At 48.2% G+C, this 21,719-nt stretch overlaps 1 protein-coding gene across 2 annotated transcripts in view; it reads right to left on the bottom strand.

Moving 5' to 3' along the window:
- Nucleotides 1–7,055: 7,055 nt before the first annotated feature.
- Nucleotides 7,056–21,719, bottom strand: part of SCARA5 (scavenger receptor class A member 5) — a 127,345-nt gene continuing 112,681 nt past the window's right edge. Inside the window, exons 8-9 of one of the 2 annotated variants that reach the window (XM_045461459.1) lie at nucleotides 19,057–19,251; nucleotides 7,056–9,210 (exon numbers count right to left, since the gene is read on the bottom strand). In XM_045461459.1, the coding sequence (XP_045317415.1) occupies nucleotides 9,074–9,210; nucleotides 19,057–19,251 (332 nt within the window). In that variant the 3' untranslated portion in view covers nucleotides 7,056–9,073. Of the gene's footprint in view, nucleotides 9,211–19,056; nucleotides 19,255–21,719 lie in introns of both variants that reach the window. The other variant, XM_045461453.1, reaches the window with a different exon arrangement.

Below are 21,719 nucleotides of genomic sequence, written 5' to 3' on the forward strand. Positions count from 1 at the left end.
AGAGAGACAGGGAAAGAGAGAGAGAGAATCCCAAGCAGGCCCCACACTGTCAGCATGGAGCCTGATATGGGGCTTAAACTCAGAGCCTCAAGATCATGACCTGAGCCAAAATCAAGAGTCTGATGCTTAACAGACTGAGCCACCTAGGCAGCCCATGGCAAATTCTTTCTTAATCTATATTCCAAGCAGACTAGGCTTCCCCCTCCTAACATGGTAACAAAAATGTCAGGGTGAGAGTGAATCTAATTTTCTTATGCTAAGGAATTCCCATCCCCTTTCTTTGTGAGAAACATAACGTTTAAGCATCAGCAGTGTGTCCAACGCATAGATGAGGCACAAGCTGTTTGGTTTATAAACTTTCTGTCTTTCATTTCGCTTTACAGAATGCCAGAAAGCATCAAAGGTAAGCATCATTTCATAAATTTCTCAAGTGCAACATCTTGGCTCCAGGCTCATGGCCATGGCCTTGTCTAGACAGGAGCTTAAACCCCAACTCTACCCCTTAATAGTTACATGACACTAGGCAAGTTACTTAACTCCTCTGGGCTTCAGTTTTTACATCTGTAAAATGGGAATGATGATAATTTATTCCTCATAGGGTGACTGTAAGGATTAAATAAGTCAATGTAAGTGAAACATGCAACACAGTGTCTGGCAAGTATTAGATACTCAATAAATATAGTTTCTTTTCCTTTCTCAGTTTTTTTCTTTTTCTTTTATTCCCTCCTCACATTCCACGTTCTTGATATTCCATAGCAGAGTCAGTTACTAGCTGTTAAAGAAGGGCTGGTAATGACATGTTTGTCCAAGGATCACTGTTCTTAACCCCAACCATAGGAAAGGTCAGATCTTACCTCATTGCAATTTTTTCCACTCTCTGGGGTTGCACTAATTAATACCACATTGGCATTATCTTGTCTTTACCACTAGATTGAGAGCTTTCTGGAGGCAAAGATTGCTGCTTTCTTCATTTTTAATGCCTGCTTGACTGTGTCCTAGAACTGTACCATAGGTATTCAGTTTGAGTTAACTGATTTCCTTTGAGAAGCCAAGGATGCATGCCATCTAGCCTGTGGTATGCCTTTGGGTTTAGATCTGAGCGAAGTCCCAACTTCCACTTACAGGTTGTCACTCTGGGTTAGTCGCTATCTTCTCTCAAGGTCGCTCTCCTTACCTATAAAATTGGAAAACTAACCTACAGCGTTGTTTGAAGGCTATTGATGCAGGTAGTTTGTCTTGCAAGTTGCAAATACTTCCTCCATCTCGATTCCACTTCTTTGAGTCTAAATGAGAGGTGAGCCAACTTTACTTACGGATGTTTTTCAAAATCTTCGGGTTTTTTTGCCTGTTTTTTTAAGAGTTTAAAAATGTGACTTGGTCTAGGGGCACCTGGGTGATTCAGTCGGTTGAATGTCCGACTCTTGATTTCAGTTCAGGTCATGATTTCATGGTTGATGGGATTATGCCCCATGTCAGGCTCTGTGCTGACAGCATGGAGACTGCTTGGGATTCTCTCTCTTCTTCTCTCTCTGCCCTTGCCCCCAACTCTTTCTCAAGATAAATAAATAAACGTTTAAAAAATGTGACTTGGTCTAGAAGAAATGGTGGCCTTTGGTGGCTATCTTTGAAGGAGGGAATTCCTGGCAAAGATTTTTGAAGCTTTGATAGCTTTATCAGTCAGGATCCAACCAGAAGGCAAAACCAGACCAGTTATTTGAGAGAAAATTCACTATAAAAAAATGCTAGTGAGAAAACTGAATGTGCAAAAGGGGAATTCTAGGAGACCGTGGTGGTAAGCAACCGTAGGAAGCAACCAGCCTCCCTACAGCTGCAAGAACCAGGAAAATGAAGGGGGAACTTTAGAGAAGGGTCTTGAGGAGCTGCCACATGGAGCCCTGGGAAGGACCCTGGCAGCTGGTGCTGGGGTCTCTGAGAGGACATGATGAGGCTGCTTCTACCAGTGTTGGGAAAGCTGCAGTCTGGATCCAGCTGATGCTACAGAAGGCACTTCAGATGCTACAGGAAGATGTCTTGCTGGGGTGATGCTTACAGAAACCTCAAGTGAACAAGAAAAGCTCAGAGGGAACAGCTTTCTTCCTGTAGCAGCAGAGAGGAGCAGGCAGGGTCAAGCCCTCTGGGGCTGCCTGCTTAAAGAATGTCACAGGGAGCTAGCAAAACAGAAGTCAGTTTGCAGAGTATTGCAAAGTATCACAGGGCTGAGTGTTAGGTGGGTTTGAGGCTGAGAGACAATTAATAATTGACTCACAGGTTGAGAGTGGCCATTAAACTACATAGGACTTTGGATGCCAAGCTGGTGTGATGTCCCAGGACCACAGGTACAGGGCTTTGGACCCTGAAAGAAGCAAGGAATTACCATGGAATTTTTGTAAAAGGTTTGAATGGGCATTATGCCATACACAGAGAAGTCGGTACTTAACATTTCATCAAATATTGCTTGTTACGGTCATCATTTTAGCAAAATGAGCAAATATTATATGTAACTGTTTTATTTTTTTATTTTTTAAAGTATTTATTTTTGAGAGAGAGAGAGCGAGAGCACGTGTGTGTGCAAGCAGAGGGGGGGGGGCAGAGAGAGGGAGAGATAGAATCCCAAGCAGGCTCCATGCTGTCAGCACAGAGCCCAACGCGGGGCTCGATTTCACGAACTGTGAGATCATGATCTGAGCTGAAATCAAGAGTTAGACGCTTAACTGACTGAGCCATCCAGGTGCCCCTGTGTAACTGTTTTAATGAAGACTTCTGGCTTGACATTTACTGGAATGAGTAGAAAGTTAATGGCTCTGGATTTTACAGTGGCAGTGTCATTCCAACCAAAACCCACACTAAGGCAATATCACCCACCACCTGATGGGAGATGACCTAAATGAAGGCATGATGTCTAAGGAGATTGGTCAACTAAGTATACAACCACTGAATGACACACTCAAACATCCTGCTTCTTAGACGAGGACTCTTGCCATCAGAAGATACTACTGCCAGGGCTCCTGGGTGACTTGGTTCAGTGTCTGACTCTTGATTTTGGCTCAGGTGTAATCTTACTGTTTGTGAGTTCAAGACCTGCATCGGGCTCCACACTGAAAGCGAAGAACCTGCTTGGGATTCTCTCTCTCCTTCTTTCCCTGCCCTACTCCTGCTCACACACACACTCTCTCTCTCAAATAAGTAAACTTAAAAAAAAAAAGAAAATAAAAAGAAAAAGAAGATATAATTGTCTGGAATTGTAGGTAAGAAGTTGACTGCAGGAGAGGGACTCCCACTATTTATAATAAGAGCCCTGATTCTAATCACTTTTCTCTGGGTTTGTTTGTATCACAGAATCTGAAGTTTCCGGTCCCCAACTTGAAACTGTAATTCCACGTAGGAAGTTCCAAAAGAGTTGGTTTTGTTAGTCCTGATTTTCCTACTGTAAACCGTCTCTCTCAACCACCATTCAACCTCCTGTCCTAGTCTGAACCCACTCCCTTCTGACACACCCCTCTGTGTAAATGAGGAGGCATCCCACCTGCTACACACGAAGGATCTCAAAAAACTGTCCTCTAAGAAAGACTTCTTAACTTTCTGGTTTTCTATGCTCTTGTGTAACTATGTCTCAGAAACACATGGAAGGAATAAGATATTTGTCTGATTACAGCTGAATAGCCCAGGAAATCGGTTCATTGTAAATAGTAAATGGCTCTTAATCTTGATATGGGAAATGTTACCCCATTTGCTATGAGTAGCATGTGCTGTAGTGGGACTCGCTCGACATTCTTCTTTGTATAAAGTTACACAGCTCCAAATGTCAAACAATTTACCCCTCAGTCTGATTTGTGATACAAGAATAAATAAATATGTCAAATGATTTTAGAGAGGGAAGAAATTATACTCAAAAAATGATTTGGGCTGAAATCCTTTGCAACGAGAGAAGATTTTAGGAATCATTTCAGAAAGACCAAAGATGCAGAGTAAAATGGGAAGAGGAAGAAAGAAAGAAACCCAAAGTATTTTGGATCACAGCTGGACTCCTTTTATGATGTGGCAGGAACACAGATCCTCAGAGCTCCATAACTTCACCCTTGCCTGACTCCTTTATATGCTCTGCAAAGCTGAGGTCTTCCAGAATTGGCCAGGCAGGAGGAATCTCCAGCCTCTTTAGAGAGTCCATTGGGAGGCAGAGGGAGTCTGTGATTGTTCTGTGTGCGTTGGTCCTTGTTAAAGGGCTTGCTGTGGGTTTACTCTACAGGCGGTGCATCAGAATCATTTCAATGTAGGTAACTTAATGTAGAACTGTTTATTTCAGGAAGCCACATTACAGGACCCAAGGGCTGAAATACTGTGTATTCTAACATAACTGATCTATCATCTCCATTTCCACCTTCCTCGGATTAACCTCGTAAATTCTAGTGTCATGATTGCTTATGTTCTGTACAGTGTAGTGTTTAAGATTTCTTGGATTCAAGTCCCAATTTTTCTGTTTACTGTGTGATCCTCCCAGGACCTCAGTCTCCCTGCTACCCCCATAGAATTGGGATGATTAGAACAAAACCAGTAGTTATAAAAATTCAGGGAGTTCATTCTTGTAAAGCCCCAAGAACCTGCCACACAGTAAATGCTCAAGGGATGTTAGCTATGGTTTCTGTCGTAAGATTTCTTCTTATCTACTACTATTTTGAATGAATGAGCATGTATAAACTTACTGTTTAACAGTAAGTATAAACTTATGGCTTATCATTCCCATTTCCTATTGTTGGCTATTGGTGTAAACAGAGCCACCTGTGTTATTGTTATCTTACTAGCAATGAAGGTAATTTTTTAAACAATTGAGCTATTTGTGTTTTGCATAAGTACCTTGGCAAGCAACCACTGTCCCCTTCATCCGTACGTTCCTTGTTGTTGAACATTATTATTCTCGTGTGGTTAATGTTATGCTGAAAGCCTGTGAAAAGGGTAAAAGCTAGAATGTAAGCTCCGTGAGGACAGGAACCAAATTGGTCTGCTCTACCACTGTGTCTCCTGTACGTAGTACAGAGCCTTGCACATGGTAGACACTCAGTAAAGACTTCCCAAATGAACACGCCAATGAAAGAAGGGCAAGAACTTTGTCAAAACCCTTCTTCTGTGGGTAGAGCAAGAGTTTCCTCTGAAAAAGAAACGTGATTCCTTGTGCCTGTTAAAATGACCTGAATCCATTCATCACAGGAGGGAGAGGTCTTTTCGTCAGACCCAGAACAAGGTCGCACTGATTGGAGCCCTAGTAGACCACAGTCAGCACATCCTTCTACTTGTAGAGAACACAAGATAGGACATTAGAAAGCACCCACGGGGGCGCCTGGGTGGCTTGGTCGGTTAAGCGTCCGACTTCGGCTCGGGTCATAATCTCACAGTCTGTGAGTTCGAGCCCCGCGTCGGGCTCTGTGCTGACAGCTCAGAGCCTGGAGCCTACTTCCGATTCTGTGTCTCCCTCTCTGTCTGCTCCTCCCCTGTTCACGCTCTGTCTCTCTCTGTCAAAAATAAATAAACCTTAAAAAAAAATATTAAAAAAAAAAAAAAAAGAAAAAAGAAAGCACCCACGGTGTGGACATAGGTGGGGCTGAGAGGAAAGTGGGCCAGGCAAGGAGCCAGGAAATTTTTATCAGCACTTTGGGACTACAACTCAAGTAGTTCTTAAAGAGTCTAAGACTTCTGTTTTGGAGACTTGTCTGTTTTAAAGTTGTATTTTTCTGGAATTATTTCTTTGTAGCTCATCCTTAGCTTAACTCAGCCAGTAGTAGGAGCCGCCCTCATGGAGAAGGGCAGTGACCCCTCTTTTTCTGCCCTGTCTAATGTATATAAGGCAACACTAATGCCCTCATCTCAAATGCCGGTCAGAAGTAACCTTTGGGGCCTATGTGTGCTGTAGTTAAGCCAGCCACTGTAGTTGACTCGATATGTGGAAAGGAGCCAAAACTCTCTCCACCACAAGCACCCCTTAGTTTCTCCAGCTACATTGTTTTATGATAGTCATGCTAACATTTCTATAAAATGTCAAATGTGTGAATCACTTGTGTTTCTCTTCTTGGAATGGCTCTCCCTTCAACCCTCCATAGAATACCCCTCTCCCTTCTCTCCTTTTCCTCTCCTTCCCCTCCAACTTTAGCTTTTTGGAGCTGAGATGGGGTTCTGGCTGCAGCTTTGTTATTTATCCCTTTCCACCAGCTCACCACTCCCCGCCACCCCCCACCCCCCCCAATTAGAACAGGCTAAAGAGTTTTCAGTAAGGACTTTCAGTCCCCTAGGTAATTCTCCCACTCTGGCAAGAGAACTTGAAAGATTCTCAGCTCTGTGTGAGCTCTTGTAATGGTGCTTTCCTCAGAAGTTGTTCTAGCTGGCCTCATGGGATTCACACAGATTATTGTTCAGCTGACAACTCAAGGGAACCCTTATGCACCTTTCTGGAACTTTCTTTGTATAGTTCTCTACTCTTGAGCACTGTGCCCTGCAAATTCCAGCCACCTTTGTCTCTCCTGTCTCCAATCCTTGTGTCTTCACCTTAGTGAGATTCCTGGACTCAGGGCTCCCTCAACTGTGCCACAGTCGGACAGAGAGCCCAGGCCAGGGTAGGCTTACCCCACTTGCTGCCCTTCCTCAAGGATCATGGTCTTGTGTTACATGTGTTGCCCAATGTTTGAAATTATGCATTAAGCACACTGTTCTAGTTATGAAAGAGGGAAGATGATTATAGGAAGTACCCTTTCATTCCCAAGTACCAACTCTGGAGATGTCAGGAAATAGGTGTTCTTTCCTTGATTGAATAAAAATGCAATTCTCTTATAAGCTGGGCCTTGATTTTTCTGTTGCCTGGGACCCCTTCCTTAAGTCACCTACTAAGGCTTAAGACATTGTGTTCCACCATGTTCTTGGTCTACACTGTGTTTATTGTGCTCCAGAAGTATTAAGATAGCTTCTCATAAGCTGCCCATTCTACCAATCCCCAGTGAGAAATGATCAGACCATCCAGTTTTTACCAGTCCTCCCCATGCTCACCAGAATTTCATGAGAAAGAATGTGACACAAAGTTTGTTAGTGACATGTTCTTAGCTTTATTGAAATTCTTTCTTACAAAAGGTCTGATGTATTTTAGGCCAGGCCTAACTTCCTTTAGTCCCTGAAATACAGATCCATGGTTATTTCCATGTCCTCGTATGTAAATATGTAAACTAGTAGACTTTTCAGTTAAGGTTCAAACACTTATCATTGTGATTTTTATTTGATGTAAAACAAGACTTGTGTTTTCCTAAATGAAAAGACCACGTAAGAAAGTTATGTGGGTCTTCATCGATGGGATAGCTGGATTTTTTGCCAGAAATGACCTGGGGTTTATTTCATTCAGTGTGACATCTTTCCACCTTTAGTATTTTCTCTTTTTAATGCAAACTTTGCAATGTGCTGAGCTATGTAGTAAAGAGTGCTATGTTCATATATGCATGCATATATTGGCCCTGGAGAAAGATGCTTGAGTACATGCGTGTTATGTAAACATAGCAATTGATCAGGGGAGTCTCTGATCATTAGGACATTAATGGATAACAAGCATACTGTAAGCAAAGAACAACCAATAGCACATATTGGTTTTGTTGTCAGCCAGGAATTTTGCTGGTCCTATACCTGGGGGGCAGCGGGAGGTCCCAGGTGTCACTTTCCCCAGCTAAGCTGATACTCACCCCATGTGACAGGGATTTGTGTGTCCGAGGCCTGACTCAGTTTGTGACTCCCCCAAGGGAGGTGAGTCTGTGCTCACTTACTACCATGTAGCTTCCCTAGTCCTAGAATATGTATATGGCCTGGTTTGACCTCCTCCTCATGTGAGAGGAAGAATATGATCTTCCTGTCGCTAGGAGAGGGGTGCAGATTGAGGACTGGCAGAGGTCCATGGCTCCTTCTTCTGCTAGAGGTTATAGGAAATCGTCATTTCCTTCCACGCTTACAGGATCCGTAAGGACATGCGTTCTGATCATAGGAGCATACCCAAAGAAGCCTGGATAGCTTCACCTCCAAACAGCTCTGAGACACAGGTAAGTTGGCCTTACGGCTGACTGTCAGATGATGAACACTGGTCTCAGTTGAACCCAGATAAGTCCCCATGTCACCCTCCAAATTGCCTTCCTCCTGGTTGGCCTGGAAGCCAGTCACGTCCAATCTTATACTCTGTAGTATGGAGTATGTAACCTTGTAATCCCACATGTCTTGCACCTGAGCGTCCTGCCCAAGCCTAGGAAAGACACAGTAGGATGCAGGTAGAAACAATGGTTTAATCATTCTCAATCTTCAATCTTACTGGCCACGTGAATGGGTCAGTTGGGTACTACCTAGAGGTAAGGTCTTACCCAAGCTAACAAGCCTTGTAGAAACGCTACAAAGTGGATAAATGAATCTAGCATCGAAGATGTGTAGTACACATGGGAGTCACTCATTGGATGTTAGTTTCACTCCTCTTCTCCAAAGCCAGCTTGCCTCCTGCATGTGACGTGCGTTTCCCTCTCACTCCTACAGCTGGCCCTTCCTCTATATCACTTCCCCAGACTAGCAAATGGTGTGCAGAGGCAGAGTAAAGAGAGGGAAGAATGAATCATTTGGTATGGTCTCTTGCTGGGAAGGAAGATGTCAAAACTCTTGGCCTAACTAAGGGAATTATCTGAAGAGTAAATGACCTGTCATGCTTCCCTCCCGTGTCCACTGCTGCGTTTCTTGCCAACATACTCTCAGCATTTAACTGACAGACCAAAGGGAGCATGGATGTTGAGTCCTGATGCATGGTGCTTAGAAGGGCGGGCAAATGACAATCCAGTTGCCCAGGGCTTCACATGCAGGAACCCTGGTAGAAGGGAGAGACAGGCAGTGGATCCCAGAGTTGCACTTTGGAGCTGATGTCCAAGAGGAACATGATGACAGGCCACTGTGGTCCTGGCACAGGGATATGGGGGAGGGGGATGCTGGGCTGGGCAGGGCAGAGGCATGGTCCCAAGCGATGCCCCCGCCCCAGGAATGCAGGAAGGAGGCTCGGCAGCGGGGCCCAGACTGTGGACTGCGCCCAGTTTCAGTGTCTGTTGCACGTCACCCCAGCATCTTCAGCGTGTCCGCAGTTTGTCACCCCCCATTTGGAGAAGCTGCAGCGGAAGATGGTATCTTCTGTGCCCTTGCAGGCCACATCGTCCATCCAAATCCTCCCTGTGCCTGTAGGGACAAGTCAACATGGTTTCTTAGCAGATATGCAGGAGAGCAGGACAGAAGAAAAACAGCACCGCTGTGTCTGTTCTTAACCGGGCTGTCCCGGGCTCTGCTGGCAATTCTCAAATCGAGCCATTTCCCCTTGCCCTCTCCTCCCCACCAAGACCAAATACTCATTTTCTAGGCTCAGTTTCCTGAGGGCAGAGTAACAACAATCACGGTGATGGCAGCATTTACTGGTATCTCCTACACGGCAGACATTTCACATGTGTGATCTTCCTCCATTCTGAGCACGGCGCCGTGAGGTAGACATTAATACACCCGTTTTATAGAGGCTCAGGATACAGTTGGTGCAGAGCTACTCAACTTGTAAGTTGCAGAGTCTGAAACTCAAGACCAAGTTGGTCTCGGCGCACACTTTATATGAGACACCTCATAGCTTTTGAGATACAATGTCTTGCAGTCTTTGTTGATGAGTACTAAAGCACGGCCTAATCTGAGGGACAATGTCGGACAGATCCTGGATTGGACAGATCCAGTGCCCTATAACCAAGTATGTCTGCGCAACATGACCCCCAATCTTTTGAAATTTAAAGCAGATGGTTCCACTCTATGAACTCCAAACAGTGGCGCTAGAATGACAGAGGACCCCAGAATTTAATATTATAGCCATATATATATATATATTTAATGACAGGAAGAAGCATCCCCAGCCATAATTAGGTCAGTTCCCCAAATACAAGGTCCCTAAGACAATCTACATGAGCTCCGCCTGCAGCCAGTCCCGTTTACCCAGATCTTAAGGAGACCAACCCACTGGTCTGAAGTTGCCCATGCAGGGGAGCCTTTAGTTGGCTTTCCTAGGATTGTACCCGAGCCTTGAGAGACATAAACTTGGCAATGAAGTTCCCCAATGAATGTCAGAGCAATAGGGCAGTTGGGTGAGGCTCCAGGAAGGAATGGAGGGGGGTTGTCTGGAGTCAGGGGTCAATGGAGAGGGGAGTAGGCTGCAAGAGAAGTCACCTGGAGCCCCCGCTGATCAACTGGCAGGACCATCACCCATGGTTCTGGTGCGCTCTCTTGTGCGGATGGCCATGCCACGCCCCAGATGGTGGGAGCCTATTTGGGAGCCCTCTGGAAGCATGACTGAGCTTCAGGACACCCATAGAAGCAGTGGCTTAGAGCCTGGTTACTCAAAGTGTGGTCCTGGACCAGCAGCATTGGCATTACCCAGAGCTGATTAGAAATGTAGAACTTCGGGGGCACCTGGGTGGCTCAGTTGGTTGGCCAGCCGACTTCACCTCAGGTCATGATCTTGCAGTTCGTGAGTTTGAGCCCTGCATTGGGCTCTGTGTGGACAGCTCAGAGCCTGGAGCCTGCTTCAGATTCTGTCTCCCTCTCTCTCTGCCTCTCCCCTGCTCACGCTCTGTCTCTCTTTCTCAAAAATACATACATATTAAAAAAAAAAAAAAAAAGAAATGCAGAACTTTCAGGTCCCACCTAGGACTACTGAACCAGAATCTACATTTTAACCAAGAGGTTAAGCACTGAAATTTGAGAAGCACTGATGTAGCAGAAGAAGCAGGGCTTTATAATAAGTAGGCCAGATCTTGATTCAAATCTCAGCCCCATCGGGGGAACAATTTCAGTTTTAAAACTGGGAGGGGATTACCAGGATGTGAGAATTTTGGTGCTAAAACCAGGTACATGCTGGCTGAACCAGGATTGTTGGTCACTCCAGTGCTCTAGCTTGTTAGGTCTATGAGCTGGCACCAAAAAGCATGGGGTTAAAGGTCATAAATTAGCTGTGTCAACCTGATCAAGCCAGATGAAGTAAAAAATTGTTCCTGATTTTTTTTTCTTTTTTAAATGTTTATTTTATTTTTGAGAGAGAGAGAGAGAGAGAGAGAGAGAGCAAGCAGGGAGAGAGGGAGAGAGAGAGAATCCCAAGTAGGCTCCACACTGACAGCAGGGAGCCTGAGGTAGGGCTTGAACCCATGAACTGTGAGATTATGACCTGAGCTGAAGTCGGACACTCAACTGACTGAGCCACCCAGGTGCCCCTGTTCCTGATTTTTAAAGGACTTTGAAATCTATCAAAACCCTATAAAAAAGGTAGTTCAGGGATTGGTACCGTGTCCTGATCCTAGTAGCCCTGTCTCCTCCCGGCCCCAACTCTCAGCATCCAGATAACCTCTCCTTGTGGAGGAATGGTTGGGACGACTGTAAAAACCTTAAAGCCGTCACTCGCTCTTGAACTGCACAGGAGAAATCTCTTTACAAAGGATGTTATCTAAACCATTTTACTGCCCACAAAATCTAACGCATGAGCTATGTGGTTTAGACATATTTTCGTTATGTAGAGATTTTCAGCATCTGTTGTCATGGGATTGCTGAGCAGTGAATTCAGGGACAGAGCTGGGAGGAGAGGCCTCCTTCCGCTGCCTTGGCCGTTGTTTCTTCACAAGAGCCTCTTCCCTGGCCGGATACCCTATGCCTCTTACACAATAAGCCCTTTGAGGCCTAGCAATAATTTGCAGATTAAATGTCTCCTGGAAAACACATCAGTTTACAAATTACCCAGGAAAAGCCTGCAGGCCCGAGAGCTCTGTGGGATTAGTCACACCCAAAACAAATAAAGAAGTAAATGAAGGAAACTGACAAATACAGAACAGACCCAAGGTAACCAGCCCAAATGCGTATACAGGATCATGAAACTCCAAACTCTAGTTGGTGTTTAGCCAGGGAGTTCTGGCTATTGTTCAGTCATGGAAGAGCTCATAAAATGAGAATAGGCTCATTAAATCGGCAGTGCTGGGTCTCTGCAGTATTACGGCAGCGTGGGGCATCGCCGGAGGGCCCGTTAGCCCGCGAACCATCCCTGCTGCTCACCACGTCAAAGAGCCTAGAACTCCCATTTCTCTGCACCAATCACCACTTCAGCTTTAGAACTGACATCCTATTCCTCCAAGTGTAGCCACAAGACCAGGAGCATCAGCATGACCTGGGAGCTTGCTGGAAATGCAGAGTCTGGGGTCCACCCGGGCTTGAATCAGAATGTGCATTTCAAGACGATCTCCCATGATTCATGTGGGCCTTCAAGTCTGAGAAGCCCGTCTCGGGCTAGCTCTCCAAGCTCCCTAGCAAAGCCCCGTGATAACTAAGCCCCACTGTTCAGATCAGAAAAAGGAAGCAATAGGGTGACATGTTTATCTTGAGGAGGCAAAATTGGGACCAGAGGCCAGGTCTTCTGACACTCAGACACTAGGCACTGTTTGAAGGTGATGTTGTTGGGATGAGTAAGTGGAGATTTTAATCTATCCTCCTCATTCATTCATTCATTCATTCAACATGTATTTGAGGACCTTTTCCATGCTCAGCACTATTCTGGGTGTCTGGACTACATCAACAAACAAAAAAGGAGGAAACAGCAACACAAATCTCTGCCTCAAGGAGCTAACATTTGAGCTTCTACCTGTTTATTTGGAGTAACGTTAATAGAAGAAATAAGTTACACTGAATCCACCCATCAGAGCTGCACACAGAGGTAGCCAGGACAAGTATCAAACGAGTATTTAAGAGATGGGAAAACTGAGGCCCCAGAAAGATGAAGTGACTTGTCCCATGATGACCGAGGGCAGGAGGCCACGACCCAAGCCTCTGATGTGCCGGCAGGCCAGTATTTGCTCCTCACGGGTACACAGTACCCAGCACGAACACTAGGTCAGGGGTGGCGCACCGTGGACCAGTTCAACCCACCGCCTGCTTTCGTAAACAAAATTTTGTTGGAACACAGCCCCCCTGTTTGATTATGTTTTGTCTGTGGTTGCTTTCATGCTACAAGTGCAGAGTTGAGCAGGGAGAGAAACCTTTGACCCATAAAGCCTAAAGTATTTCCTACCTAGCCCTTTCATGTTTGTGGATCTGTGCACAAAGCCACCTCCCAGTATTTGGACTTTATCTTAGAGAAAAGGGGCGAACACTGGTAATGATGATATGATTAGAAGCGAACACCCTCAGTTCCATCCCTCGCACCCCCACCCACAAATCTGTCTGTATTTGTACCCATCCTTACTCCCTCTGTCTATGTGTCTTACACAAAGATTTTCTCTGCAGATGTGAGGCTCCCTCCCAGCGGGACTACCCTCTGCTCCTTCCACCCCTTCCTAGACCTCCTTCCAGCCATCACCCTCCATCTGCTCTGTCTGCATTTGCTCCTTCTCCAACAGCTCTTGGACCAATTTAAAATCAAAAAACACCTTTAAGTCTCTCCCATCCGGCTCTTTCCTCGCCTTTTGCCAGAGAAACTGATAATTTGATTTTTGGGCCCTGTCCAGGGAAAATTTTATGGTGCCAGACCCCCAAGAGAACTGCCAGGGAGGGATTGGCAGTGCCTTGTGTTCTACTGGGGGAGGAGTCAGATTAGGCAGGCACAGAAGTTCCTTCCTTCCTTCTTCCCTTCCTCCCTTCTCCCGGCCCCTTCTTCCCTCCCTCCTTTCCTTCCCTCCAGCCTTTATCCATTTACCCTCTTATGTCCCAGGCAGAGTCCTGGGTTTTGGAGCTGTGAAGGTAAAGCCTCGTGCACAAAGGTGTTCACACATGTATCAGAGCTCAGGAGGGTGTGAGAGGTGTCATGATACAGACGTGACACCCGGGGAGCTCCGAGTAGGGGCACTGCCATCCCAGGGCACGGGTGGGGCGGGAAAGGAAGTGGCCAGCAAAGCTCCCCTCAGGCGCTGATAAGTGAGCTGACTTGAAAAGCTGAATAGGAGGTAGCTAGATGAAGAAGGAAGGGAAGACATCCCAGACGGAGCCTGAGAAGATACAGAGACACGAAAGAGCCACGGGAGCTCGGAGAACACTAGTGGTTGCGTGTGGCTGAAGGCTGAGAGGGAGGTGGGAGGCAGAGGAGGAAGGGTCTCATTTCAGATAGAACCCTGGCAGCTGCAAGGAGGAAGGTGGCAGGAGGCAGGCTGGAGCTGGAGGTGAGGAAGCAGTGAGGAAGTGGCTCACGGAGGGTCCCAGCCCCCATACGCCCACCTTGACTGGCACCCCACCTCCGCCCAACGTGTATCAGAGGAGTGTGCACCACAGGGCCCGCGCCATGCTTACCGCCAGATGCGTGATCTCATTTAGCGTTTGCCATTAGCCTTCGATAGCGGAAGGGCTGAAGCCAGGGGAGGCCACAGAAGCGACTCCAGGTCACTGGCTCCAAGTAGCAGATCTGGGACTCTAACTCAGGTTTGACCCACAGCCTGAGCTCCTGACCACTGCTCTGCCCTGCCCTGCCTGGGCATCTAAGGCAAGAGCAGGGGGAATGAAGGGACAGATTCAAGGGATGGCAGAGAGTAGACACTGTGGGACCCAGGGACCAGCCAGATGTGGGATGAGGAGTTGGGGAGAGCGGGATGGGGATAGGCGCGTGGTCCTGGCTGGCAGGCAGGAAGCACGTCCAGAGGGCACAGAGAAGCCAAGCCATAGAGGGAGGGGCCGGGGCTTGGGAGACTGAGGCTGGGGATGGGCAGATCGGGACGAGGCATTGGGGCCCTGGTGGGGAAGGAGGCTGTGGTCAGAGGGTGGATCTGACGTACGGCCCCACGGCTGCCAGGAGAGACGGCATCCCTTGCCCGCTGCGCCCATGGCCACCATAACCTGAGAGCCCCCACCATGCTGTTCAGAGTCGATAAACACGCCTGTCTTCCCTCTACACTGAACCTGTTGAGGCTGGAGACTAGCTTCACTCAACCCTGCACCCACCACTGAGCCCAGTGCCCACTGATGCCTGAGGAAAGCTGGCGGTGCAGCCTGGTTTAGGAGCAAGGGCTCAGATGAGCCTCGGCTGGGTCAGCCCCTTCTCTTACCCTCCGTGAACCCATTAATAACACCTGGCCCGCCGATCTGTCGAGGTCTCGAATATCACACGACGTAAGTTACTGGACCGCGATGGGGAAATAACAGTGCAAGTGTGATACGTGCAGGAAAGTGAGTCTGGCTTTCCATTGACTGGTTTACAGCGGCGATTTCAGAGCTTCCCCACGTGTCACATGATACAAAAGTCAAGGGGGAATCAAAGAGGCCACGGAGTCTCAGTTTGGGACTAACTCCGCCCATGACATTCAAATGATTTCTTTTGGTTTCTCTAAAAGAGTTTCCGTTTATTTTATTTTATTTTTTTAACGTTTTTTATTTTGTTTTTGAGAGACAGAGAGAGACAGAGCAGGAGTGCAGGAAGGGCAGAGAAAGAGAGAGAGGGAGACACAGAATCTAAAGCAGGCTCCAGGCTCCGAGCTGTCAGCACAGAGCCCGATGTGGGGCTTGAACTCATGAACTGCGAGATCATGACCTGAGCTTGAAGTCAGACACTCAGCTGACTGAGCCACCCAGGCACCCCCTAGCCACTGTTGTTGTTGTTGTTTTTAAATAAATTTTTGTTTATTTTTGAGAGAGAGAGAGACAGAGGGAGAGAGAGAGAGAGAGAGAGAGAGAGAGAGAATGGGGGGGAGGGGCAGAGAGAAAGGGGGACAGAGGCTCTGAAGCGGGCTCCACATGGACAGCAGAGAGCCTGATGTGGGACTTGAACCCACAAACCGTGAGATCATGACCTATGCAGAAGGCAGCCACTTAACCAACCGAGCCACTCAGGTGCCCCAAGAGTTTCTGGGTTTTCTTTTCCCCACAAGGTTTTACCTCCACTTACTAGGCAGAAGTCCTCACTGGAGTCGAGAATGAAATAGCAAGGACTGTTCCTACAGTTCCAGCTCCTCATGTAAACAGGGATGGCGGTTTCCTTGAGGAAAACAGGCTGAAATCCGGCCCAAAGCTTTAAGTGGGAGGAAAGTGCTCTCTCCGGTGGGCTGCCCTCCGAGGAGCTGGACTCTCTGAACTCCCCACGCGCTCCGGCCTTTTGGTAGAGAGGCCAGGACGGGTGGGGTCGGTCAGCTGCTCTCTGCCAGCTGTCACAACAGATTTCACCCCGTCACTTTCCGTCAATGGGATCATCTTAGGCGGCCCAGACTGCTCTAACAAAGTGTCATTGACTGGGTGGCTTGTAAACAACAGACACTTATTTCTCTCAGCCCTGGAGGCTGGAAGTCCAAGGTCAGGCTGCCAGCATGGTCGGCCTCTGATGAGGGCTCTCTTTTGGGCTGGAGACTACTGACTTCTCTGTGCTTCCCCAGGGAAAGAGGAAGACGGAACTCTTTGGGGTCCCTTTTGTAAGAGCATTAGTCCTATAATGAGGGCTCCACTGTCACGACCTAATCACCTCCCAGAGACCCCCACCTCCTAATCCCATCACACTGGGGGTTAGGATTTTAATACAGGAAATTGGGGGAGACACAAACCTTCAGTCTGTAACAGCGACTGAGGTCTAAGGGCTGAGATTCTGCACAAAAGTTACAACAGCCCCTGGTGGGGACGAGATGAATGGTGATTCAGAGGAGTGGAGGTGTCCCGGCCGGTCTGGACGTGACCTGGCTCCGTTTCCCTATCTGGAGAGGATGTGTTGGCCCCTCCTCTCATGCCATCCCATGAGTCCCTTTAGCCATTGAGCCCGGTGGGTCGGGCAGCCATGGCGTCAGGCAAGACAGCACACAGGCCTGGCTCCGCTCCATGATACAAGGAGCTCCCACAGGGACCAGCTGTTCCTCCACAGGCCACAAGGGGGGCCTGGAAACCGAGGATGAGCAGATCAGTCCAAACCCCTCCCCACACCTGTCAGAACTTGGGTCCTCTTGACAGGTGAACAGGAGCATTTCCAATCCCAGGGGGCTCAAAGCTGGAAGGCACATCAGAGCCCGCAAGCCCTTTTAAGTTACAGATGGGGACGCCAAAACCCAGCGTCTTGGAGAAGCAACAAGCTCACACAGCCACGGGTCAGCACTCTCTCCTGAGGGCGCGGGGAGTACTGGGTTTGTGCACGTGGGACTGTTGTTTTAGTTATGGTTCAACACAGGTTTCTTCAAGTTCAAGGTCTGATGGAGGAAAAAGCGTGTGTGAACGTGAATGTTTATATTTGAGTGTGAAAGTGTGTGCGGCGCTATGGATATTTATAGCACGTGTCGGCAGGTGTGTAATTCATGGTCCCAGCTCTGGGCGCCTGGGTGGCCCAGTCAGTTAAGTGTCCGACTTCGGCTCAGGTCCTGATCTCGCAGGTCGTGAATTCAAGCCCCACATCGGGGTCTGTGCTGACAGCTTGGAGCCTGGAGCCCGCTTCGGATTCCGTGTCTCCCTCTCTCTGCCCCTCCCCTGCTCGCACTCTGTCTCTCTCGCTCAAAAATGAATAAACATTAAAAAAAAAAATAAGTGGTCCCAGATTGTGTGTAGTAGGTGGTGGTCACAGCAAGCATGCCAAGGTCTAGAGAGTGGTATGTGCTGAACTGTGTCTCCTCAAATTACCAAGTTGAAGTCCTAACCCCAGGACTTGGGAATGTGACTGTGTTTGGAGACAGGTCCCTTAAAGAGGTGACTAAGGTGAAATGAGGTCATTGGGGTGCTATCCAATATGACTGCGTCCTTATAAAAGAGGAGACACAGGCACCATCCAGAGGGAAGACCATGTAAAGACACAGGGAGAAGACGACCATCTACACGCTGAGGAGAGAGGCCTCAGGAGAAACCAAACCCATGGACATCTTGATTGTGGGCTTTCCAGCCTCCGGAACTGTGAGAAAATAAATCTCTCTTGTTTAAGCCCCACAGGTCTGTGCTCTTTGTTACAGCGGCTGAGCAGACTAATACAGAGAGCTAGCCTGGGGGACAGACGCAGTGCCATGGACGGGGACTGGAGCTGGGGCACAGCTGTCCTCTTCGAAGCAGGAGAGCGGTGGACGGTTCAAATCCGCTATCTGCCCAGAAAACGTCTGCACCCCTCCCCCCAAGTCTCTTGTACCATCCACAGGAAGGGAGGTATGCTTGAGCGTGCCGAAAGGAAAGCAGCAAAATGGTGAAGACTTTGCGAAATCCTGTCACATAAAGACGAGATGAAGTAACCGGAGATATTCATCTGAAGAAGAAAGGACTCGGAGAGGGGCAGGGACGGCCAGCAGAGTGGGTGGGAGCCTGGCCTCCTAAGCCTCCTGCTGGGGTCTGAGGGAAACCAGGCTCTTGCATTTGCTAGCTGTGCGACCTTGTGCACGTTAGTCAACCTCTCTGTGCCTCTGTTTCCGCATTTGGAACACAGGGATGATCTCTGTATCCACTTCCTAGGTGTTGTAAGGATTCAGTGAGGGAGTATTTGTCACGTGTTTAGAGCCAGGCCAGGCACACAATGGGTGCCATAAAGTGTTCAGCACTCGCTGGGCTCCGTAACAAAAATGTAATAGGGACGCCTGGGCGGCTCAGTGGGTTAAGCATCCGACTCTTGATTTCAGCTCAGGTCATGTTCTCCAGGTTTGTGAGTTCGAGCGCCACCTGGGGCTCTGTGCTAACAGCATGGGGGCCTGGTTGGGACTCTGTCTCTGTCTCTCTCTCTCTTCTCCTGCTCACTCGCGTGTGTGTGCACTCTCTCTCTCTCTCAAAATAAATAAATAAACTTACAAAAACATGTAGTAGAGTTAAGTGGGAGTGGGTTTAGATCCGCGCCTGAGACGCAGGGCTGAGAATGAAGGTCCGCAGGGGAATCTGACAGGACATGGGAAATAAAAGGAAGTCAATTCAAGGAAAGGAAGAATGTTCTAATAATCAGAACTGTGTGAGGGCACAGCTCCTTGCCTGGGGGCCAGCGAACCTTCCACCGCAGGGAGCATGGGGGCAGAGGCCAGGCGACACCCAGTGGGACCGCTGTGCAGGGGACTCGTGCTCTGGGGAGGAGACCCAGCTGGTCCCCGTGTCCCTGCCCCCCAGAGCGCTTACCTTGCCCAAATCGAGCCGTCCGGTACACCTCCTCCACACCGCGGAAGCCCAGCATGCGGCATACCACGTCCCCGTCTTTCTTGTCCCAGCCGTCGTCACACACGGTGCCCCAGCGCCGCTCGTGGTACACCTCCACCCGGCCCTCGTGCGGGCCGGAGCCGTTCACCAGCCGGATCATCACGGCCTCCACGCTACCTGCTGGGGGCAGCCGGCAGTCACCACTGTGTTCTGGACACCCCCCTGCCCCGCCCTGACTTTCCTCTACCCTGCCCTCCCCCCCCCCCGCCACAAGACCATGACCAGCAGAAACCCTGGTGTCTCATCCATCCTGCCCTTAATCAGCCTGCTTCTCTCCACCTTTCTTTTTTTTTCTCTTAATAGACTTCATTTTCTCAGAGCAGTTTTAAGTTCCAGAAAAATGGAGACGAAGGTATAAACATTTCCCATACACCCTTTGCCCCTACACAAGCCCAGCCTCCCCCAGTGTGGACATCCTGCACCAGAGTGGCGCACCTGTTGTAAAGATGAACCCACACCGACACATCACAATCACACAGAGTCCACGGTTTGCCTTCGGGTTCATTCTTGGTGTACATGCTGCGGGTTCGGGCAAACGTATACTGACGTGTATCCACCATTATAGTATCGTACAGAGTAGTTTTATTGCCCTAGACATCCTCTGCGCCCCGCCGTCTCACTTCCCAGCCTCTGATCACCGGTGACCGCTGATCTTTTTACTGTCGCTATAGCTTTGTCTTTCCCAGAATGTCGTACAGTTGGTATCACATAGTATACATATGCATTTAAGGCTCTCCCATGTCTTTTTGTGGCCTGATAGCCCATTTCTTGAGAGCAGCGAATAATAATCCATTGTCTGGATGTGCCACAATTTATTTATCCATTCACCAACTGAAGGACACGTGCTTCCAAAGTTTGGCAATTATGAATCAAGGTGCAATAAACACTCCTGGGCAGGGTTTTGTACGGACATAAGTTTTTAACTCATTTGGGTAGATCCCCAAGGAATATGATTGCTGGATTTCTCTCTACCTCTTGGGACCCGGTGACCAGCAGTCATGCCTACCATGGAGGAGGGGGAAGGGGGAACAGAGAAAACCAAGGGACATCCAGACTCTCTGAGCAGGTGGCCCTGCTGTGCCAGCACAGTAGGTGGGGAGCTCCCCAGGAAGTGTCTCAGCCCTGAGTTCCACCGTTCAAGGCCACTTCCCCACTGGGCTGTGAGCATGAGAGTGTGAAGCCAGCAGACTTGGGTGTGGATTTTGTCTCTGCCGCTCGCTATGTGTAAGCGGGAGACAGTAGTTCACCGAATGATGCCACTTTTTATATGGCACATCACAACCATATATGCTACTAAGAAGGAAAGAGTTCTGCCAGTTACAGTGGCAAATGATGTCAATGGCTAGATGCTTCCAGACTTCAGTGATGTGAAATTGTGTGTCAGGGGATCAGTGAGATATGGCAAGACATGAAGAGCTTAGAACAGTGCCTGGCACATAGAAGGCTCTTTGGTCTACCTGAATGACCTTAAGAAAGACTCAGAGCCTCTCTGAGGGTATTTCCTCAACTGTGACATGGGGACAACACAGAGGGCTATTGTGCAGCCTAAAGGAAGTCACGTGTATAAGGCTCCAAGCATGATGCCTCGTACACTGCAGACAGACAGGAAATCCTGGGTCACCCCTTCTTCTCTACTGGCTGAAACTCTATCACATTCATCTATAAGCTATTTAGCACAGAGCCTGGCTGTAGGAAATGAACAGTAAATGTGCTCCACGGATGGATGAATGAATGAAGATTCATCCCTTTGCATTAAAAGCACTGCCTTATTTCTCCAAGGGGATATTTTGGGGACTCAAAGAGCACTGGAACAGCTGAAACAAGCCTTAGACTCATCTCAAAACCAGGGTTTGGCTGGGAAGTCACAGTGTCAGGCCATACAGGCTGTTAAGTGTCAGAGCTGGAGTGGGGGCTTGGGTCTCCTGATGTGTCTTCTTCTTCCTTTTTTTTTTTTTTTTTTTAAGTTCACTCATTTATCCTGTGAGAGAGAGAAAGTGTGGGAATGGGGGAGGGTAGAGAGAGAGGGAGAAAGACAGAATCCCAAGCAGGCTCTAATGCTGTGAGTGCGGAGCCCAGCTCAGGGCCTGAACTCACGAACCGCAAGATCATGACCTTAGCCGAAGTCAGACGCTTAACCTACTGTGCCACCCGGGCGCTCCTTCTGATGTGTCTTCCAAGGTCCTTTTCACCATCCTGCCTGCTCTCCACTCTGGGAGGCGGGGTGATGATCTTCACCCCTTGGAGACCAGAACTTCCTTATTTGATAAGACATTGGAGTGGTCACTGGGTCTTAAATCTGGCCACACATCAAAATCATTCAGAATGCCTGTGAAATGCAGATTCCTGGGCCCCCATCGGACCCACTGGATCAGAATCTTGGCAGTGGGAGTCAGAGGTCTGTATTTTTTTTTTTTTACAAGTGTCCCACATGATTCCAAGGTAATACATGTATGTCGACTGACATTTGGGAGTGATACGAGTAGATGAGCTGTAAGGTTTTTTCCAGCTCCAGTGTTCAGTGATACCAAGGCCAGGGAAGAGGTAACAGGTGTCTCTTTTTTTGCAGCTGGAAACCACTTGGGGCA

Source organism: Leopardus geoffroyi, chromosome B1, assembly GCF_018350155.1.
Source record: "Leopardus geoffroyi isolate Oge1 chromosome B1, O.geoffroyi_Oge1_pat1.0, whole genome shotgun sequence".
NCBI lineage: Eukaryota > Metazoa > Chordata > Mammalia > Carnivora > Felidae > Leopardus > Leopardus geoffroyi.